General features: G+C 35.6%; 1 protein-coding gene across 1 annotated transcript in view; it reads left to right on the top strand.

Moving 5' to 3' along the window:
* The window catches only part of RAD51AP2 (RAD51 associated protein 2), a 49,188-nt gene extending 37,971 nt beyond the window's left edge, over positions 1 to 11,217 (top strand). The window contains exons 5-6 of the mRNA XM_047746912.1: positions 10,527 to 10,783; positions 11,146 to 11,217. Of these exons, the coding sequence (XP_047602868.1) occupies positions 10,527 to 10,533 (7 nt within the window). The 3' untranslated portion in view covers positions 10,534 to 10,783; positions 11,146 to 11,217. The remainder of the gene's footprint in view (positions 1 to 10,526; positions 10,784 to 11,145) is intronic.
* Positions 11,218 to 17,930: the final 6,713 nt, after the last annotated feature.

The raw sequence follows: 17,930 nt of genomic DNA, 5'->3' as shown, positions 1-17,930 counted from the left end.
CAAAAATGAAATCACACTTAATAGTGTTCAAAATGGTTGATTGAATGTGTTCCTAAAAAAGAATTTAGAGGTAGTTCTTAAAGTATCTGTAATAAATCTGACAAACTAAGAGTAGGCAGAAATATATTGTTACTTTATGTGGTATCTAGATTGGCCTGTCTGTAACATTACATTTTCCAGAAGTTGGAAAGAGCGTGGTTTTCTTCTGCACAGACAGTTCTTTTTGTCACAATCTAATTTGCAGTTGCTCTTAACGAATTGTAAACTCACGCCAAGTGGGAGTTGATACATTAATCCATGTTAATATTTGTGAAAATTCATGTGAACATAGTAAATGAGTCATTGTAGAGTCTGGATTACTTTGCTCAAGAACAAAAATATCAGCAGGATTTCTGCATCTGTGAACTCAGGAAAGCATTAAGGTTCAGCTTACCTACCTCTGTTAAGTACTGGACTTACCCAATGGTGCTGGATCAAAATGGTGGTTCTGTTTGAAGAAGAGAAGAGAAATAGTCATGATTTTGGAGAAAGACCATAGGAAACAGAGGATGGGAATTAGACCATGCTGTGTTAGAAAGTGTTCATATTTTCCACCCACACAGGAACAATTAATTTTCCTTCCTTCCTTCCTTCCTTCAGTCTTTCTTTCTTTCCTCCCTCCCTCCCTTCCACCTTCCCGCCTTCTCTTACTTCCTAGTTTAGAAAGGCTTGGCAAATCCAGGATTACATCTCAGGAAAGTTTAAGTGATGCTAGTGGCTAGGTTGAAAATTTCCCTCAGAATAGAGATTTTCTTGATGATGCTAGCTCACCCATTATCTCCAGGATATTTACCTTGCCCTTAAGACTTGGTTAATATGTGACAAAGGTTTGTGTGTCATGCTAAATAACTTGGGTGTTAAGAATAGTGACTATAAAAAGGCAGTTCTAAAGCGGGGAAATGATTTCTGGTATTTATTATACCAATGAGCAGGATTTGCAGGAGACTTGTGGCAGGAAAGATACTTTTGATGCTATTGTTATAATACAATTAAGAAATGATGAAAGTTTCACTAGAATGGGTAAGTGGGGGTGGTGAGCACACATTCAATTTGGGAGTAAGGGGAAATTACTTCACCTGTTGATTTGAAGGACTGTAACATACTTTCACATACATATTTGGTATGAATTCTTTCTAACATTATTGACTTTTCCTCAGATATATATTGTGATCTAGCATTTATTGGCATTCATTCATTCATCCATTCATTCACTTACTCAGATGTTTTTGGTGCATCAAACGTATTGCAGATCCATATACAGCAAGGGGAAAGAATGTAAAGATTACATGGAAACTGTACTGAGTTTGGCGACAGATACGGATCTTGATTTCTGCTAGAGGAGATTATAAACTTTCTTTTAAATGGTTATATTTTTTGCTTCATGGAGAAAAATAAACAATAAAGATTCAAGAGTTGTGTTCTATTTTTGGCATAAAATTTCTGAATCACCTTAGATAAGGCACTTCTCTAGCTGTCAGTCCCCTAATGTGTAAAATAAGGAACTTGAAATTTCAAAATGCTATGAGCTGTTCAACACCATTAGTTGTTGGGGGAATGTAAATCTAAACCTTGAGGAGGAAGCATTTCATATCTAATAGAATAGTTATAACAGATTAGACCAGTAATAACAGATGTTAGTTAGGATGTGGAAAACGTGAACTCCCATACATCACTGGTAGGAACGGAAAAATGGTGCAGCCACTTGGGGAAATAGTTTGACAGTTTCTTAAAAAGTTAAACATGCAGCTACTATATGAGCCAACAATCCCACTCTAGGTGTTTATTCAAGAGAAGTGAAAATGTATGTCCACTCAAAGACTTGTGAGGGAATGCTTCTAGAATTATTCCTGTAGCCCTAAACTGGAAACGATGTCTATCAACTTGTGAATGAGTAGACAAAATATAGTGGATCCATATAATGGAATACTCTTCAGCAATGTGCTACTTCATGAATGAACCTCAAAAACAAAGTGAAAGCTCTTAGACGCAAGAGACTACATATTACATGATTCCATTTTTATGACATGTTTTATGACACATTTATAGAGACAGAAAGTAGATTAGTAACTACTATCTGGGCCTTGGAGTAGGGTAGAAGTAGAAGTTTAAACATCGTGAGGTATGTTATTGGGGGAATGGAAATGTTCTAAAACTGACTTATTATGATCATGGTTTTACCACTTGGTAAATTATTAAGAATCATTGAATTGTAACTTGGAAATATATTTTATGATTAGTAAAATATACTTCAGTTAAGTTGTTTGAAATATGCTAAGAGCAGTAGGGAATGGCCTCTGATTCCAGTATTGTTTGAGAAACATGCAAACAAGAGTCCTAGTATGGCCAGAGTCAGCACATATTCTAAGTGTGATTTCTGTGTTCTGTACAACCATTATTGGAAGGTTTTTGTGGGGAGAGAGGGTATCTTTTTTTCATTTAAAAAAAAGTTAAATTAAATTAATTAACATATCATGTATTATTGGTTTCTGAGGTAGAAGTCGGTGATTCATCAGTCCTATGTAGTACCCAGTGCAGTGCTCAGTTCCTCATGTCTGCTTGAGTATGCACCCATGGTTCTCCTAGTGTGATTTGATCTGTTTTGCTTCAGACTTTAATATTTCAAATCTATCAAAATTTGTTTGTTTGTTTCCCCAGAAGGACAACGGGGTCTAGGGTATAGGAGTTGGCTAAGGGGATGGCTCTACTTCAGCATCAGTTTTACACCATTGTAAAGCTGGCTGCTTAAATAGCTAAGGGAATACAATATATAGCACATGCAGAGTCACCCAGGAATTTGTGCAAATTGTCTTTTGATGTTATTTTTTAATAAACTAATAAGTTTGTAGATGTGTTTTTATTTTTATTCTGCTTCCAAGTCATTTTCTTTCTTTTTAAATTTTTCATTAATTTCTCTTCTTTCATTAAAAGAATAACATCTTTGCTCTTCTTCTCTAATTTATTTATTTATTTATTTATTTATTCATTCATTTTCTCTGCTTTTGCTCAGTCTGTTCCTTTTTGGAATTCTTGATTTTTCTTCTTTTTGATAGTAGTATCTGACCATGACACTCTTTGGAAAATGTATACTTTACTGAAGAAAAATATTGAGAAGAGAAACTAAGTTATCAGGAAATCTTTTGCTTTTCTGACTCAACTGTTTATTGATATATGACTCAAGTGAAATCACAATGTGGCGAAGATTATAGTAAATAACTTGTTGAATGCATTTCCAATAAAGATTTAAAAACTTCTTTTGATCTCATGCTGAACATTCTTGTTTGCTGCTTTCAGTGACACAAGGATACTGAAGTATTTAAGTTAGGATAGCTATATTTATCTTTTTTCTTCTTCAAAACCAATTATGATTTACTTTGTGTTTTTCCAAGGGTTGAGGGGAAAGAGTGGGAACCTAAAGTGTGACTACAAAGAGCCTTGAGTGAAATTTTTGCGCTCAACACAACAGGTTGTCTATACATACTGGTGCTAGCAATCCTCCCAGCTTATGTTAGCAGTCCACTTTAGATTTTAATTCCCCTGGGCAGGGTATATAGCCTGCAAGGCACCTAGAGTTTTGCTGATATTAAATAAGCATTAGCTCTTGATTTTGTAGTGCATTACCATAAATAATAATGAAATTTTGTGGTTATTATGTACTCACTTAGGTGAACATTTAGACCTTTATGCAGTGTGAAGTCCTACTTAGTAATTCACCATAACCTAGAATTTTAGAACTTACTTAAGAGTTAATTCTCTTGCATTCACTTAAAATATGTTGTATTAGTTTGCCTCAGGTAAGTCTAGCGTCATAAAGAAACAAGTAACAAACTGGAATCTAAGAGAAACTAGCTCACCTAACAAAAAACAGTGGCTTATTAAAGCATACCTGAGGAAAGTCTGATTTTTACTTGATAGAACATACAAAAGAAAGCCTTGATGATAACAACAGAGATTTATTTAGTGTATATTATGTGCCAGCACATTAATTTTCTCAATGTTTCAAGTGAGGAAGCTGAGGCAGAGATGTAAAAGAACCCCAAAACCAAAAAAACACACTTGCCCAAAGGGTAATAAAGGGGCAAATCTGAATTTTGAACTTAGGCAGTCTGGCTCTACTCCATGTGTTTGACTAAAGAGTAGTAACACTCTATTGCCTTGCTGAGTAGATAATATTCTGCACCTGGTACATTTTAGGTGTTCAGTAGATACTTAAAGAATGAACGAATACCATACCAAATAATTAAGACCAGAGCTATTGGAAGTATACTATTACAAACTGGGAAAGGAAAGACAGGGAACAATGATTTCAAGAATCTGATAGAAAATAATTTATTACTTAAAATCCTCTAATAAGATGATTTTTAATCAAGTGTGAGTATATAATAAAGACAATCTTAGTTTCAAATATTCAAAATTTACCTTCGATTCATTCTTATTAGAAAACTATTAGAGGCTGGATACTAAATTTTTAAAAAGTGTCATGAGATAGGGAAAATAGTGATTTATAATGGTATTTTCAAGAAGAGAGCAGGATGAAGAGAAAAGGAAGAACCAAGAGGATAACTCTGTTGTAGGTCCAGAGAGTAAGCAGTCTGGAGTGGAGTAGGCAACTGGGGGACTCTGGAGATAGATTATCAGGGAAAAAAGGAATTGATAGGTTTTTGAAATCCTTGAACATTTGAAAATAAAACAATAAATATATGACACTTCTATCTGGACATTTGGATACAATTAAGAAAAACAATCAGAAAATGAACTAAAAAATTGATAGTTATTAAATCCAAGTAGAGAGGGAATTGTATACAAAGGAGTGAATAAAATCTTAATACAATTTAGCTTGATAATGAATAAGTACAGAATAACAGTAATTTAAGGACTGATTAAGTTGGACAAAAATAAGATAAAACTGCACTATAAGGATAGAGGGGAGGGAAGCAGATTTAGGGGCAGTTTTGAGTATGTTAAATATTGATCTACTATAATTGAAAGTAAATAGATAATTTCTACAAGTGATAAAGAAATAGCAATATAAGCATCTTATTGAAAAATGTGGATGAAAATATCAGAAGAAGCAAATGAAATAATTAGAAGTGTTTGATATTGAAACTAGGGAGTGTTGAGTATGAAGGAAAGGAGCTTGTCTTAGTTGGGTTGGGCTATTATACAGAATAGCATAGGCTAAGTGGATTATACACAAATGGCATTTATTTCTCACAGTTCTGGAGGCTAGGAAGTCCAAGATCAAGGCATTGGCACATTTGGTGTTTGTTAAAGGCCTGCTTTCTAGCAGATCCATGAAGCTCTTTTATGGTGTTTTCAGTAGGAGGTAGGAAGGAGGGAGTTCTTCGAAGTGTCTTTTAAAAAGGCTCCACCCTCATGACCCAATGACCTTTCAAAAGACCCCCACCTCCTAATTTCATCACAGTGGGAGTTGGGATTTAACATGTAATTGAGAGGGAGGGCACGAAACCATCTGTGATGAAAAGGCTTTTTTGTTGCCAGCCTATTATAAATATTTTCGCTTGAAAATTATAAATATCCATTACTTTAAAAACTAATAAAAATACAATAAATATAGATCTGTTATGAAATATTGGGAACCTTTTAAAAAGGTCTAGAATTATATTCTTTGGTACTATTTAAATTAGAGCAAAATCTCACTATGCTTTGAGGAAAGCTCTACATCGCTATGGAAGCCGACTTCATTAAGGGTTCTGTGATCCTTGCCTCAGCTGTCTATGCTGGGTCAGTGTTCCTGCCTTCCACTCATTCAGTCTGGGGCTTTGGACAAGTGATTCAAACTATCTTTGAGCAGTCAACCTAGACTTTACCACTGTGAAGCTTCCCTTGCCTCTTTTGGGTGTTCTTAATTTGGGGGCCTGCCTTACCATACTCTTACCAAGTCATCTGATCCATGTGATTTTAACCCAGCCAGGAGAAGGGAAGGTAGAGCAGCCAAACCTACATGTAATAACTTGCCAGTACCCTGACAACTGATGGGAGTGCTTGTGGCCGATTTTATAAAATAAATATTGATTTCTACCCCCAAAATGATTAGAATAATTAGTTACAGCTATCCTCCACCCCACGCCATGCATCTCTTTCCTTATCCAACAGAGGCAGAAATGAGAAAGTACATAGGCTTTGGAATCTGCTTAAGTTCAAACACTTACTAGCTGTATGACTTCTAGACAGAGCTAAAAATCTTCAAGGCCACATAACTGATGAAATTAAATGAGAAAGTTTTGTAAAATACCAGGCACAAAATTATAACAATTACCACTATTATTAATATCATTATTGTTAGTAGTAGCAGTAGATAATCAGTAGTATTTTCATGTTAGGGCTTAAGGGGCAACTTGGCCTTTAGATATATTATTTTCATCTCAAGTGACAAAGTTAGAGCATCTTTTTTCTATTTGTCAGTTTATCATCATAGCACTCATCTTTCAATTTGTGATAATAAACAATAACCAATTTATTTATTTGTTTTTAAAGATTTATTTAATTAAATAAGTAATTTAGAGAGAGTGAGCAAAGGGGGAAGCAGAGGGAGTGGGAGAGAGACAATCCCAAGCAGACTCTGTGCTGAGTGTGGAGCCCCACGAGGAGCATGATCCCACAACCCTGAGATCTTGACCAGAGCCAAAATCAAGAGCCACCCAGGAGCCCCAGCAATAACCAATTTATTAATGACCTAAAAGATGTTAAACGATTCTCCCAAATGTCTTCAAAATGTCTCTATTTTATGTTTGTCATGAAAACCTCCAGACAACTCTTTCTCCTACATTTCTATCAGTTTAGGATGAGAGGACAAAGGAGCCACTTTAATGTGGAATCAAATTCATCAAACTCTTGGGGCACCTGGGTGGCTCAGTCAGTTAAGCATCTACCTTTGCTCAGGTCATGATCCCAGGGTCCTGGGATCCAGCCCCATGCTGGTCTCCCTCTCAGCAGGGAGCTGCTTCTCCCTTTCCCCACTGCTCATACTATCTCTCTCTCCCCCTCAAATAAATAAATAAAATCTTTAAAAAAAAAATCAACAGATTCTGTGCACCTAATATAAAGTCCTATCATATCCCATCCCTAAATGTTTCCTCTGCTTCCTGGTGTTGCCTTGGGGAAGATGTTATTGAAAGAAGTTATTACCTGTGCCTTTCAAGGTTTTTTGGTTTTTTGTAGTCCTGATTTGCCTAGTTAACCCCTTCTTTTCACGAGAAGTCAACCTCTTCATATAGAAATACACATGTAATCGCTTGCTTTGGCATGGGTATAATATTGAGTTAGAGCCTTCCAATTCATCATGTGATAAATAACCATAGTCATCTGTGAGATTTTGATATTCTTTATTATTCCATAAAGATTTTAGTTTCAAGATGAAAATATTTCATGCTTGAGAATTTAGGCTTTTTCTTTCTTCTGACCTTTTTCTTTCTCTTAACTGTGTGTATAATCTCTTAAACTTCTATGTGTTAAAGCACGTTCAATGGGAGTAGACACAATTATTTAAAATTTTACTTATGAAAAACCAGACTAGTGTCTAATCTTTTAAGATCTACAAATAGAAAAAACTTGCATGAACAAATCCAAGGGAGATTATTTAGATGGTATATCTGATAGTTACTGTAAACACATACTCATTTATTTCCCAAATATTCAGAGCCTCTGATCATCTTTGAAACACTTCTAATTCCAGTTAAAAAGGCATTTTAATACTATTTCCTAACATCTACTTTTTTCTGACTATGCATGAAAAACATCTTTTGAGAAAAATGACTTTTGTTGAACTTTGCAGGAAAGTCAGTTTTATAGAGATGATGGTCACAGGTTAGATAATTCAGTTATTTTGATTTGTGAATTTGGATTGTCAGTAGGTCAGGAGTAAGCATTAATGAGGAGATAAGATTGTTTAGATAGGCTGAGATCATTAGATTTGATGTTGAATGCAGGTTCCATATAGCTTTGATGACAGGGCAAAAGGGATAAAATACATCATTCAACACATTGAAGTTGGCTTTTTTAATATTCAAAATTGAAAATTTAGAAAGTATTGCTCCAAATGTGCTAAACTGAGCATTTGTCTGAATTGATGAATGAGTGCAGGATTCCTACACTCATTTTATTTTCTCAAAGAATTGGTTTTGTAAGAAATCAGTGACACTTGTTTCTTATTTCTATTTCCAATAAATGGTCAAGAGGGCGAATCAACAGGTAATGAGTAACTCTATGTATTTAGTGCTCTGCTATGCTCAACAGCATATGTCCAAGGGTTCCCCTCTTTTCTTCATTTGGAAAGATAAAACATATAAATATGGAAATAAAGTAAGAATACAAGATAAGTGCTAATTGACTGGTAGAGATAAAAAGTACTTTCAGGAGAGAGGTCAGAGGAAGGAGAACTAATCTAAGTCTGGGGTGGTCAGTTATACCTTCACAGGATTGGCATCTGACTTGGACTTTGGCTTAGAATTTTGATGAGTAGAAAGAAGGGGAAAAATATTTTTGGTGAAGGGAAAATATAAGTAGAACAAATTGTCTGGAGGGTGCAGATTTATTTAAAGGAGTAGTAGAAGATAAGGTTTATGGCTAGGATGGGTTTTCAGTGCTACATTGAAGAGTTGAACATTTTGGGAGTATGCAAGTTGTTATATAGAGGATGATGTCATGTAACCATAGTGAGAAGTCTAAGAGGGGCTGGGGAATCTCAAAGAAAGAAAGATGTATTAAGGTGCTCTTTTTGGTAGTTTAGGATGGAGTTTTATGTGAGGTTCTGATCTTGGATAGTAGCAGTGGGAAGGAATAAGAAGTTTCTAAGTAGGAGCCCTGCCCAGGCTTTTGGGGTAGGGGTGGAGGTATGGGAGGAGGTGAAAAAGGAGGATTTATTGGAAAATTGAAGTTGAGTAACCAGGGAAATGATGGAAGTGTGGAAGCTGAGTGAATTACTAAGGAGAAGAAAAGTTTGTTCTTAGCTTTATGAATCTATGGTGAAGGTGAGTCTTTCATGAAGGAAGATCTGATTGGCAATGAAGACATGACATTAGAGCTTGGAAGAGACTACACTAATATTTTCAGGACTTGGATGAATAATATTTTAAATAATGTGATTCATATCATGTTTAAATGCCTGAATGGCTTCCTATTACACTTGTAATAAATTTCAAGCCGTATAATGACACTCTCTATTATTTGCCCCTGCCTCCTTTCTTACCACTCCAGCTTTTGCTCTCTGCATTCCAGTAACACTGACCTCCCTTTTCTTTCTTGAACATGCCAACTCTTTCTTATCTCTGAACCTTTTCATACTACTTGTCCCATTTTTCCTCTAGCCCCTCTCATGGCTCTCTTTCTCTTCTTTCAGGATTCAGTTGAAAGACCACCTCTTTAGAAATATCTTCTTTGGACCCCTTCCTAAGGTAACCAATTCCTTTTCCATCTAACCTCCTTCCTGCCATCACAGTTAGTCTTTGTCATATCACCATGTTTATTTTTTATAGTACTTAACAGAGTCTGAAACTATCATAGAGCTGCAGAGTTGCAAAGATTATTAAATAAGAAGACTGAAAATTTTTGTGCTTGAATTAAGAGACACATGTATACTCAAATCAGTAATCTGAGGTAAACTATGAGAAGTGACTCAGTAGGAAGAATGTTAATCTGTGGCAGGAGGGATGTAGCTGGGATTTAGATGGCGTACATGGAAGGAATTTCGACTTCTTGTCCTGGGTGATATTAACTTTAAAATAATTCACTTAGCCAAACATCTGGTTTATATGATTTTCTGTATCTTTGTATAATTATACAATAAAAATTATTACAAGTGATTGGGTAAACAAATACAATGTTATGGCAATTGGAAGGAAGGAGACTACTTCTAGCTGTGGTGGTTGGAAAGATGTCCTGGAGAGAGTGACGTTTGGGCTGCAATGAACTTTGTGGAATGAATGGAATTCCTTTAAGATGAGATGTGAGAGAGCCTTCTTGGCAGAGAGGAAGGAATAAATAAACTCTCAGAAATGGGAAAACTTGAAGTGTGTTTAGAGAATGGCAGTAGCTTAAATACGGTTCCTTGCAATTGTCTTTGATGGAGGGGTGGGAAGCAGGAGTTGGAAAGATAGAGTGGAAGAATGGGGAATATAAGGGACAATTTCTGGTAATTATTGAATATTCCTAACTTGCAGTAGTCATCTTATAAATATTTTTTTGAATAAATAAATTCTCTGTTAGAAAGTACACAATCAGCTTAGTACCTAGGCTGATCTGAATTTCCCTCTTGAGCAGAGAGAGTTGTCATATATTTCAGCCCACCACGGATGCATAGCAAGTGCCTGCAGAAAAGAGAAAGGAACAAATTTAAAATCAATGAGCAGCTGTTTATGCAAAGAATGGTAAAAATTGGGAGCTGTCAAAGACATGATAAGTGTTATACATTAATTTCATTGGTAAAATTTTTCTTAAATTTTAAAATGTTTATATGTTTCATTATAAATCAGGAAGTGAGATACCTTGGAAATAAAGAAGTGAATCAGTGAATATTGAAATCAGAGACATCTGGGTGAATGGAAGAAGAAAAGTTTTGGTTAAAAATTGGATGGAATAAATTTGAAGTGAAGTGAACAATTGAGTGAAATGGGAATTAGTGAGTGATTGACTGGTTGAGTAAGAAGAGTGCACAACTCCAGTATGGAAAAATAAAATACATTTGAATTAAACAGACTGAATTTTGAATCTTCTTCATCCAATGATTTGGGTAAGACACTTAACATTATTGAACCTCAGATTATACTCAGGTCATAAGGTTGTTAAGTTTAATGAAACATGGCATATAAAACATCTGGCACAATACCTGGTATCTTGTGGTTCTAAGTAGTGGTAACCTTCCACCATTTCTTCCACTTTCCCTTCTTCCCTCCCCTTGGTATCATAACTGCTGAGCTTCCACACTAAAGTTCAGTTAGTAAAATGCAGAACATTTTGATTCACAAAGTCAGATAGAATTTACTTCCTGGATATCCACTCTGGTGCCTGGATGTCTTTTCATATTTGATCTGAGTAAAGACCAAATTCCATCTGGAGTTTATAAAACATCTTTCACTTGTCATTTTCAAACAGATTTTCTCCATGTGTCTACTACATGGTTTGAAAGCTGTAAGGAGGAATAAAATGGTGCTAATGGATTCCGAGGTGGTATGTAGAGTTCCCCATTGCAATGAACAGGTTTTTGTTATTAAAATCACCAAAGCTTATAATGAAAATTACCAAATGGACTTTCCATAAAGAAGGAATAGTATGATTTTTTATTAATATACTCAATTTCTTCACTTTTACTAACAGAATGAACTCAACATGCTTAGTATGAAAATTATGTTTCTTCCTTTCTGATTAAGGCTTTTGTCTCACCCTTATACATTTTTTCAACTTTATTATTTTAAGCTGTGTTTCATATTCTGTTCTAAATTTCACAGCTTCCATTAACCATGTATTGAGTAGTGAAGGTACTAATTCAAACTTGTCTCTGTGATTCAACATTCCTGTTTTCTTTCCACAACAGGATGCTTTTTTTCTTTTGTGTTCTCTACTAGCTGCCTTTTTCTAATATACTCTCTGTACCTTCCCATATCTGTGCTTTTGTTCACAATATTCCCCCTGCCTAGAGCAGTTTTTGTCTTGCCTATTGTTCTATTTCTTTCGTAGCTCAAATGATATCTTTTCAGTGAAGCCTTTTATGATGCTTCCAGTTGGAATTTCAGTTCCTTTCTCTGTACTCCTGAAGTTCTATGGACTTTTATTATAGCACAGTATCCAACTTTGTTCTATTAGAGTTAATGACAGAGGTAGTAATTCATTCTTCTAAATACAAATTTTCCTCTTTTTAAAAGATTTTATTTATTTATTTGACAGAGAGAGAGAGACAACGAGAGAGACAACAAGAGAGGAAATACAAGGAGGAGGAGTGGGAGAAGGAGAAGCAGGCTTCCCGCTGAGCAGGGAGCCCAAAGAGGGGCTCAATCCCAGGACTCTGGGATCATGACCTGAGCCAAAGGTAGAGGCTTAATGACTGAGCCACCCAGGCACCCTCCATTTTCTTTAATAATATGTAGAACTAATTTTTACTTGGGCTCATGACAGCCTGAAATCAAGCGATATTCTCAGCCAATATTCTCAAATAGAAATGGCCATATGAGTAAACTGTGGTTATTGGGATGCAAGTGGGAGTGTCCTGTCATGTGCATTAAAGGTATCCTTAATGCGGGGGTGCTTGTCCCTCACCCCCTCCTGCTGACTGCAGTGTATCTCTCATCTCTGGAAATCAGACAGCTATATTGGTCCATCAGTTAAGATATGCTGAGAAAAAAGGAGGAACAGGGGAACAGCTTAAGTCCTTGATAATCATAAAACTATCTTACTAGTTGTGGCCTATAGCTAGATTTCTTTTATGTATGAGAGAAGCTTCTATTTGTTTAGTTCATTTTAGTTTAGGGTTTCTGTTATTTGAAACTGAGTATGATTTTAGTTGGTATAATTTTTATTATTCCTAGTCAGCCTCTCTTCTCTACCCCAATCTACCTTCCTCTCCCTGTTACGTTGAAGAACTGAGGTTAGGAGCCGTGTTTCATTCATTTCTCTAATTTGAATGAAACTATGTTAGAGGGCTAGACATTCATTCATTTATTCAATGTATTACTATATGTCAGGGACTGTGCTAAGCAAGAACAATTCAACCATACTCCCTGTCCCAACAGAGCTCAAAATCTAATTGGAAAGACAGACTCTGAATAAGCAATGTTAATAGTGAATCTCAACATTTTTTAAATTTTTAAAAAAAAATTTTTTTAAAGATTTTATTTATTTATTTGACAGACAGAAATCACAAGTAGGCAGAGAGGCAGGCACAGAGAGAGGGGGAGGCAGGCTCCCTGCTGAGCAGAGAGCCTGATTCCGGGCTTGATCCCAGGACCCTGGGATCATGACCTGAGCTGAAGGCAGAGTCTTTAACCCACTGAGCCACCCAGGTGCCCCATGAATCTCAACATTTGCTCCACATTATTTTTACCTAGGATATTTAAAAGCTCCTGAGAACCATGTCACTCCTCTACCTCCTATCTATTAAACCAGAATCTCAGGTGATGGGGTCTGGACATCCATGTTTTAGGAGTTTACCAGGTGATTTTAATGTACATTGAAGGTAAGAGCCATTGAGTTAAACCAACAGGAAAGCACAGCAATGACTTTGACCTAATTATTGTAACTACTATGTAAGAACTGTATCAATTTTCTGTCATTGCCATAACAAATTACCAAGAGACTTGGTAATTTCAATGACTTAAAATAACAGAAAAAATTTCCCTTATAGTTCTGGTGACAAGGCTTCTGAAATGTAAGCAGGGCCACACTACACTCCTTCTGGAAACTCTAAGGAGGAATTGTCCCTTGCTTCTAGCTTGTGGGGGTTGAGGAGTTCCTGGGTATCTGGCTTGTGGCCACATCACCCTATTGTCGTGCCTCTAACTTCATATCTATCATGTCCTCTTTCTCTTAATAAGACACATGTCATTGGCATTAGGGACCACCCAGATAATCCAGGATGATTTCCTCATTTCAAGATCCTTAACATAAATCTTCAAAACCATTTTTTAAATGAAGTAATACTCAATGATTTTAGTAATTAGGGCAAGGTCATATTTTTTTTTGAGGGACGACCATTCAACCCACTGTAAGGATCTGCTGTGTACCAGGCACCAAAATAGCTTTCATGTGTTTATTCATGTTTAATCCCAATACCAGTTCCATGAGGTAACATTATCTAAATTTTACAGATGTCAAAATTCAGACTACTTAATTTTGTCCTTTTGATACTCTTTTTGGGTCCAATTTTTGGTTTTAAAAAAGAAATTTACCATTAAAAAGTCAATGTTATTCATGGAAGTGTTATGTAGTATGCTGGGTAAAAGATCAGCCTTAAAAAAGTGTTTGTGTTTCTAGAATAATGTTGGTACTATTACACAAAGTGGGAAGTCTTGATGCATTTATTTTTGGGGTGGAGGGGTAGTGGTTAATGACAATGCTGGAGATGTTTATACAATTAATTTTTCTTTAGTTATTGACATATTCTAGGTATTCCTCTTTTGAGTAAACATACAGAAATGTTTCTTATCACCTTGTGATTGTTTTCATTTTTTGAAAAAGCAAATAAGAAGATCACTGCTAAATGTTTCTCTTATAGCTTGAGAAAATGGAAGAAACTTCTCAGTGTTCCACAGTGTCTAGTCTCTTTGATATTTAAGGCAGGCCTAAAAATATCTGTTTTGATGCTTTAATTTCTTTCATTGTGATTTCTTGCCAACAATAAAAACTGTTTACTTTGCACTGTATGCAGCCAAATATGTAGATACTTGTAGATGTAATGTTTTCATTTTACTTTCTAAATTTTAATATCTAATGATGATAGTTGATATTTCAGAAAGAACATGAGTTTTAGAATGAGACAGGTCTTATGTATATTTTAATCCTACTCCAAGCACTTTCTAAAGAGGGGAAATAATACCTTCCTTGTAGGGCTGTGTAGTGAGATTATGTACATAAAAATACCTTGCACAGTTGATACTTAGAAAACGTTAGTTACTCTCCCTCTGTATTTCTTTCTTTAAAGGGTTGATAATATTGGCTAATTTTGAATTGCCAGTAGAGACCATTTTTTTGCTCCATTCAAAAGGAGACCTTGATTATTTGCATTAAAATCTATGATTCAATTTAGAAAGTATGTTGATAGAAAAGGTAAGAAATTATTATTATTAAATATAAAGATGACTATAAAAATTATTTTTATAATCTGATCTCAAGGAACTCCATTGATTATTATGTAAGTAATTCTTAATGCATTTGTAATAATGGTGACCTATGAATCTTTAACCCAAGCATCTATCTACAAGTAAAAAACCTAAAAAAATTGTTATTTTATTAAGTTCACAAATTCAACACTTTAGAAAACCTTTGTCTCTTAGAAAATTTTACATATTTAGATGTACACAATAGATGATCTGGCTTATTATTTCAGAGAAAGATCAGAAAGGTAGAAACTAATTAAGAAGGAGTCATTAAAATCAAAAACACCCTTACATACCCAACAGCATACGAAAGAATGAAAATAAAAGGTTGGTACCTAATTAAAACTCATACACTCTAATTATGTTTTAAATAGTACATAATTAAAATACGCTTACATTTAGTGTTCTGTTTTCTCAAAGTAAAATATGTTTTGAATAGGAAGTAAATAAAAATTTTGTTGGGCTGTTTTACTAAAGTGACTGCTCAAAGTCTAAAATTTTTTAGTGGGATGCCTGGGTGGCTCAGCTGGTTAAGCAGCTGCTTTCGGCTCAAGTCATGATCATAAGGTCCTGGGATCAAGTTCAACATCGGGCTCCTTGCTCATCATGGAGCTTGCTTTTCCCTCTGCCGGCCACTCTCCCTGCTTGTGTGCGTGCACTCTCTCTAACTGATTTAATTTTTTTTTTTAATTTTTTGGTAACTAAAGTACAATTCAATTGGATTTTAAAAGTACATAGCTTTCATTTAAAACAACCGTGTAAATCTAATACCTCCATCTGGGTCTGTTTATGAGATGTTTTGGATAGATGGACACTTTGGTTCTATGCTTTACAGTGAATCCACCATGGATTTGATGGCAATGGCACTTAGTGACTGGAGGCCTCTATCTCTCTAAAGTTTGGGTTTCTGATTGTATATGCCATCTATGAAAATTTACCTGAGTGCCTCAAAATGTCCTAGGAGAGGACTGGCCTTCATAAGAATGTAAAATATATATTAACTTCTTGTTTTGCCACTTTCCCTATTTATGCCATTTCTTTGAGCACACTCCTTTTTTTTTAAACGTATTTTATTTAAATTCGATTAGTTATCATGTAGTGTATCATTAGTGTCAGATGTAGAGCTAAATAATTCATCAATTGCATATAATACTCAGTGCTCATGGTGTCATGTGCCCTCTTTAATGCCCATCACCCAGTTACCCCATAGCCCTCCCCTCCAGTAACCCTTAGTTTGTTTCTAATAGTTAAGAGTCTCTTATGGTTTGTCTCCCTCTCTGATTTTGTCTTATTTTATTTATTTATTTAATTTACCTTCCCCTCTCTTCCCCATGATCCTCTGTTTTCTTTCTTAAATTTCACATATGAGTGAAACCGTATGATAATTGTCTTCCTCTGATTGACTTGAACATAATACTCTCCAGTTCCATCCACACTTATGTAAATGGTAAGATCTCACCCTTTTTGATGCCTGAGTAATATTCCAGCATATATAATATGACTATTATATATGTAAATGTATATATACATATATATGTATTTTTACACACACACACATATATACTTATACACATACCATATCTTTTTTTCATATCTGTTGATGGACATCTGGGCTCTCTCCATAGTTTGGCTATTGTGGATATTGCTGCTGTAAACACTGGCGTGCAGGGGTCCCTTTGGACCACTTTATTTGTATCTTTGGGGTAAATACCTAGTAGTGCAATTGCTGGGTCATAAGTTAGCCCTATTTTTAGCTTCTTGAGGAACCTCTATACTGCTTTCTAGAGTAGCTATACCAGCTTGTATTCCTACCAAGTGTAAGAGTGTTCCTCTTTTTCTGCATCCTTGCCAGCATTTGTTGTTTCCTGACTTGTTAATTTTAGCCATTCTGACTGCTGAGCACACTTTTTTTCTTTTCCTCAGGCTACCGGTGTTCTGTGGCCACCCCATCTTTTCTTGTCCCTATGAGAAATGATTTACTAAGCCAGAGAGCTTTTCTTTTTTCTTTTTATTCTTGAGACTATTTATTTGAGAGAGAGAGAGAAAAAAAAGAGAGTATAAACTGGGGAAGGGGCAGAGGGACAAGCAGATTCCTTGGTGAGTGAGGAACCCACTGCTCAATGGCAGGACTCTGAGATCAAGACCTGAGTTGAAGCCAGACACTTAATTGACTGAGTCACACCCAAGCATCCCTAAGCCAGAGAGATTTAACTAAATATTTCAGGGGTCTCTTTGAAGGGCAAAGGGGGTTGCTGACAGAGATGGTTTTCTGGTTTATCAACCTGCTCCAATCAAAATAGCTTAGCTGCTGTCTGCTTTACTTCTTGTGGCTCCCTGTAAGATTTTGTTTAAAGAAAGATTTTAGCTGTTAAAGAGAAAGTTTTAAGCTATATTAATAAGACTCTGACTTCCATTGTGAAAAATTTTTGATACAAAAATTTAAAAAATAATACAGTGAACATCCATATGTCCTCCTTCAAGATTCAACAACAAACATTTTAGTCTCTTTGTAGAATCGTTTCAGAGAAAATTGTACATCTAAACAGTTCATCATGTTTTCTCACTTAGTCAAAATACTATTATTGCACCTAGAAAATTCTTAATTCTCTTCTCTTATCTAATGCTTAGTACATATTTAAAAATTTCCCAGCTATTCCCAAATGGCTATTATAACTAGTTTTTTGTTGTTGTTGTTGTTTAAGATTTTATCCATTTATTGAGGATAGAGAGTGAGCACAAGTTTGGCAGGGCGGGGGTGGGGGGAGGACAAAGGGAGAGGGAGAAGCAGATTCCCTGCTGAGCAGGGAGACCAACGTGGGGCTCAATCCTAGGACCCCAGGATCATGACTTAAGCTAAAGGCAGATGATGCTTAACCACCTAAGTCACTCAGGTGCCCCTATAGCTGACTTTTTTGAATGCGAAATTTACCAAATTTCACGTCAAATTTTGGGTTATGTCCCTTTAGTGTGGAATACCATATCTATCCCACACAAAATTTTATTTTTCATGACACTGAATTATTAAAGAGACTAGATCAGTTGCCTGGAAAGTAGAATGTACACATTTAGGCT

The sequence above is a fragment of the Lutra lutra genome, chromosome 9, assembly GCF_902655055.1.
Source record: "Lutra lutra chromosome 9, mLutLut1.2, whole genome shotgun sequence".
Lineage (NCBI taxonomy): Eukaryota > Metazoa > Chordata > Mammalia > Carnivora > Mustelidae > Lutra > Lutra lutra.
This window is presented reverse-complemented; position numbering and strand designations above follow the sequence as displayed.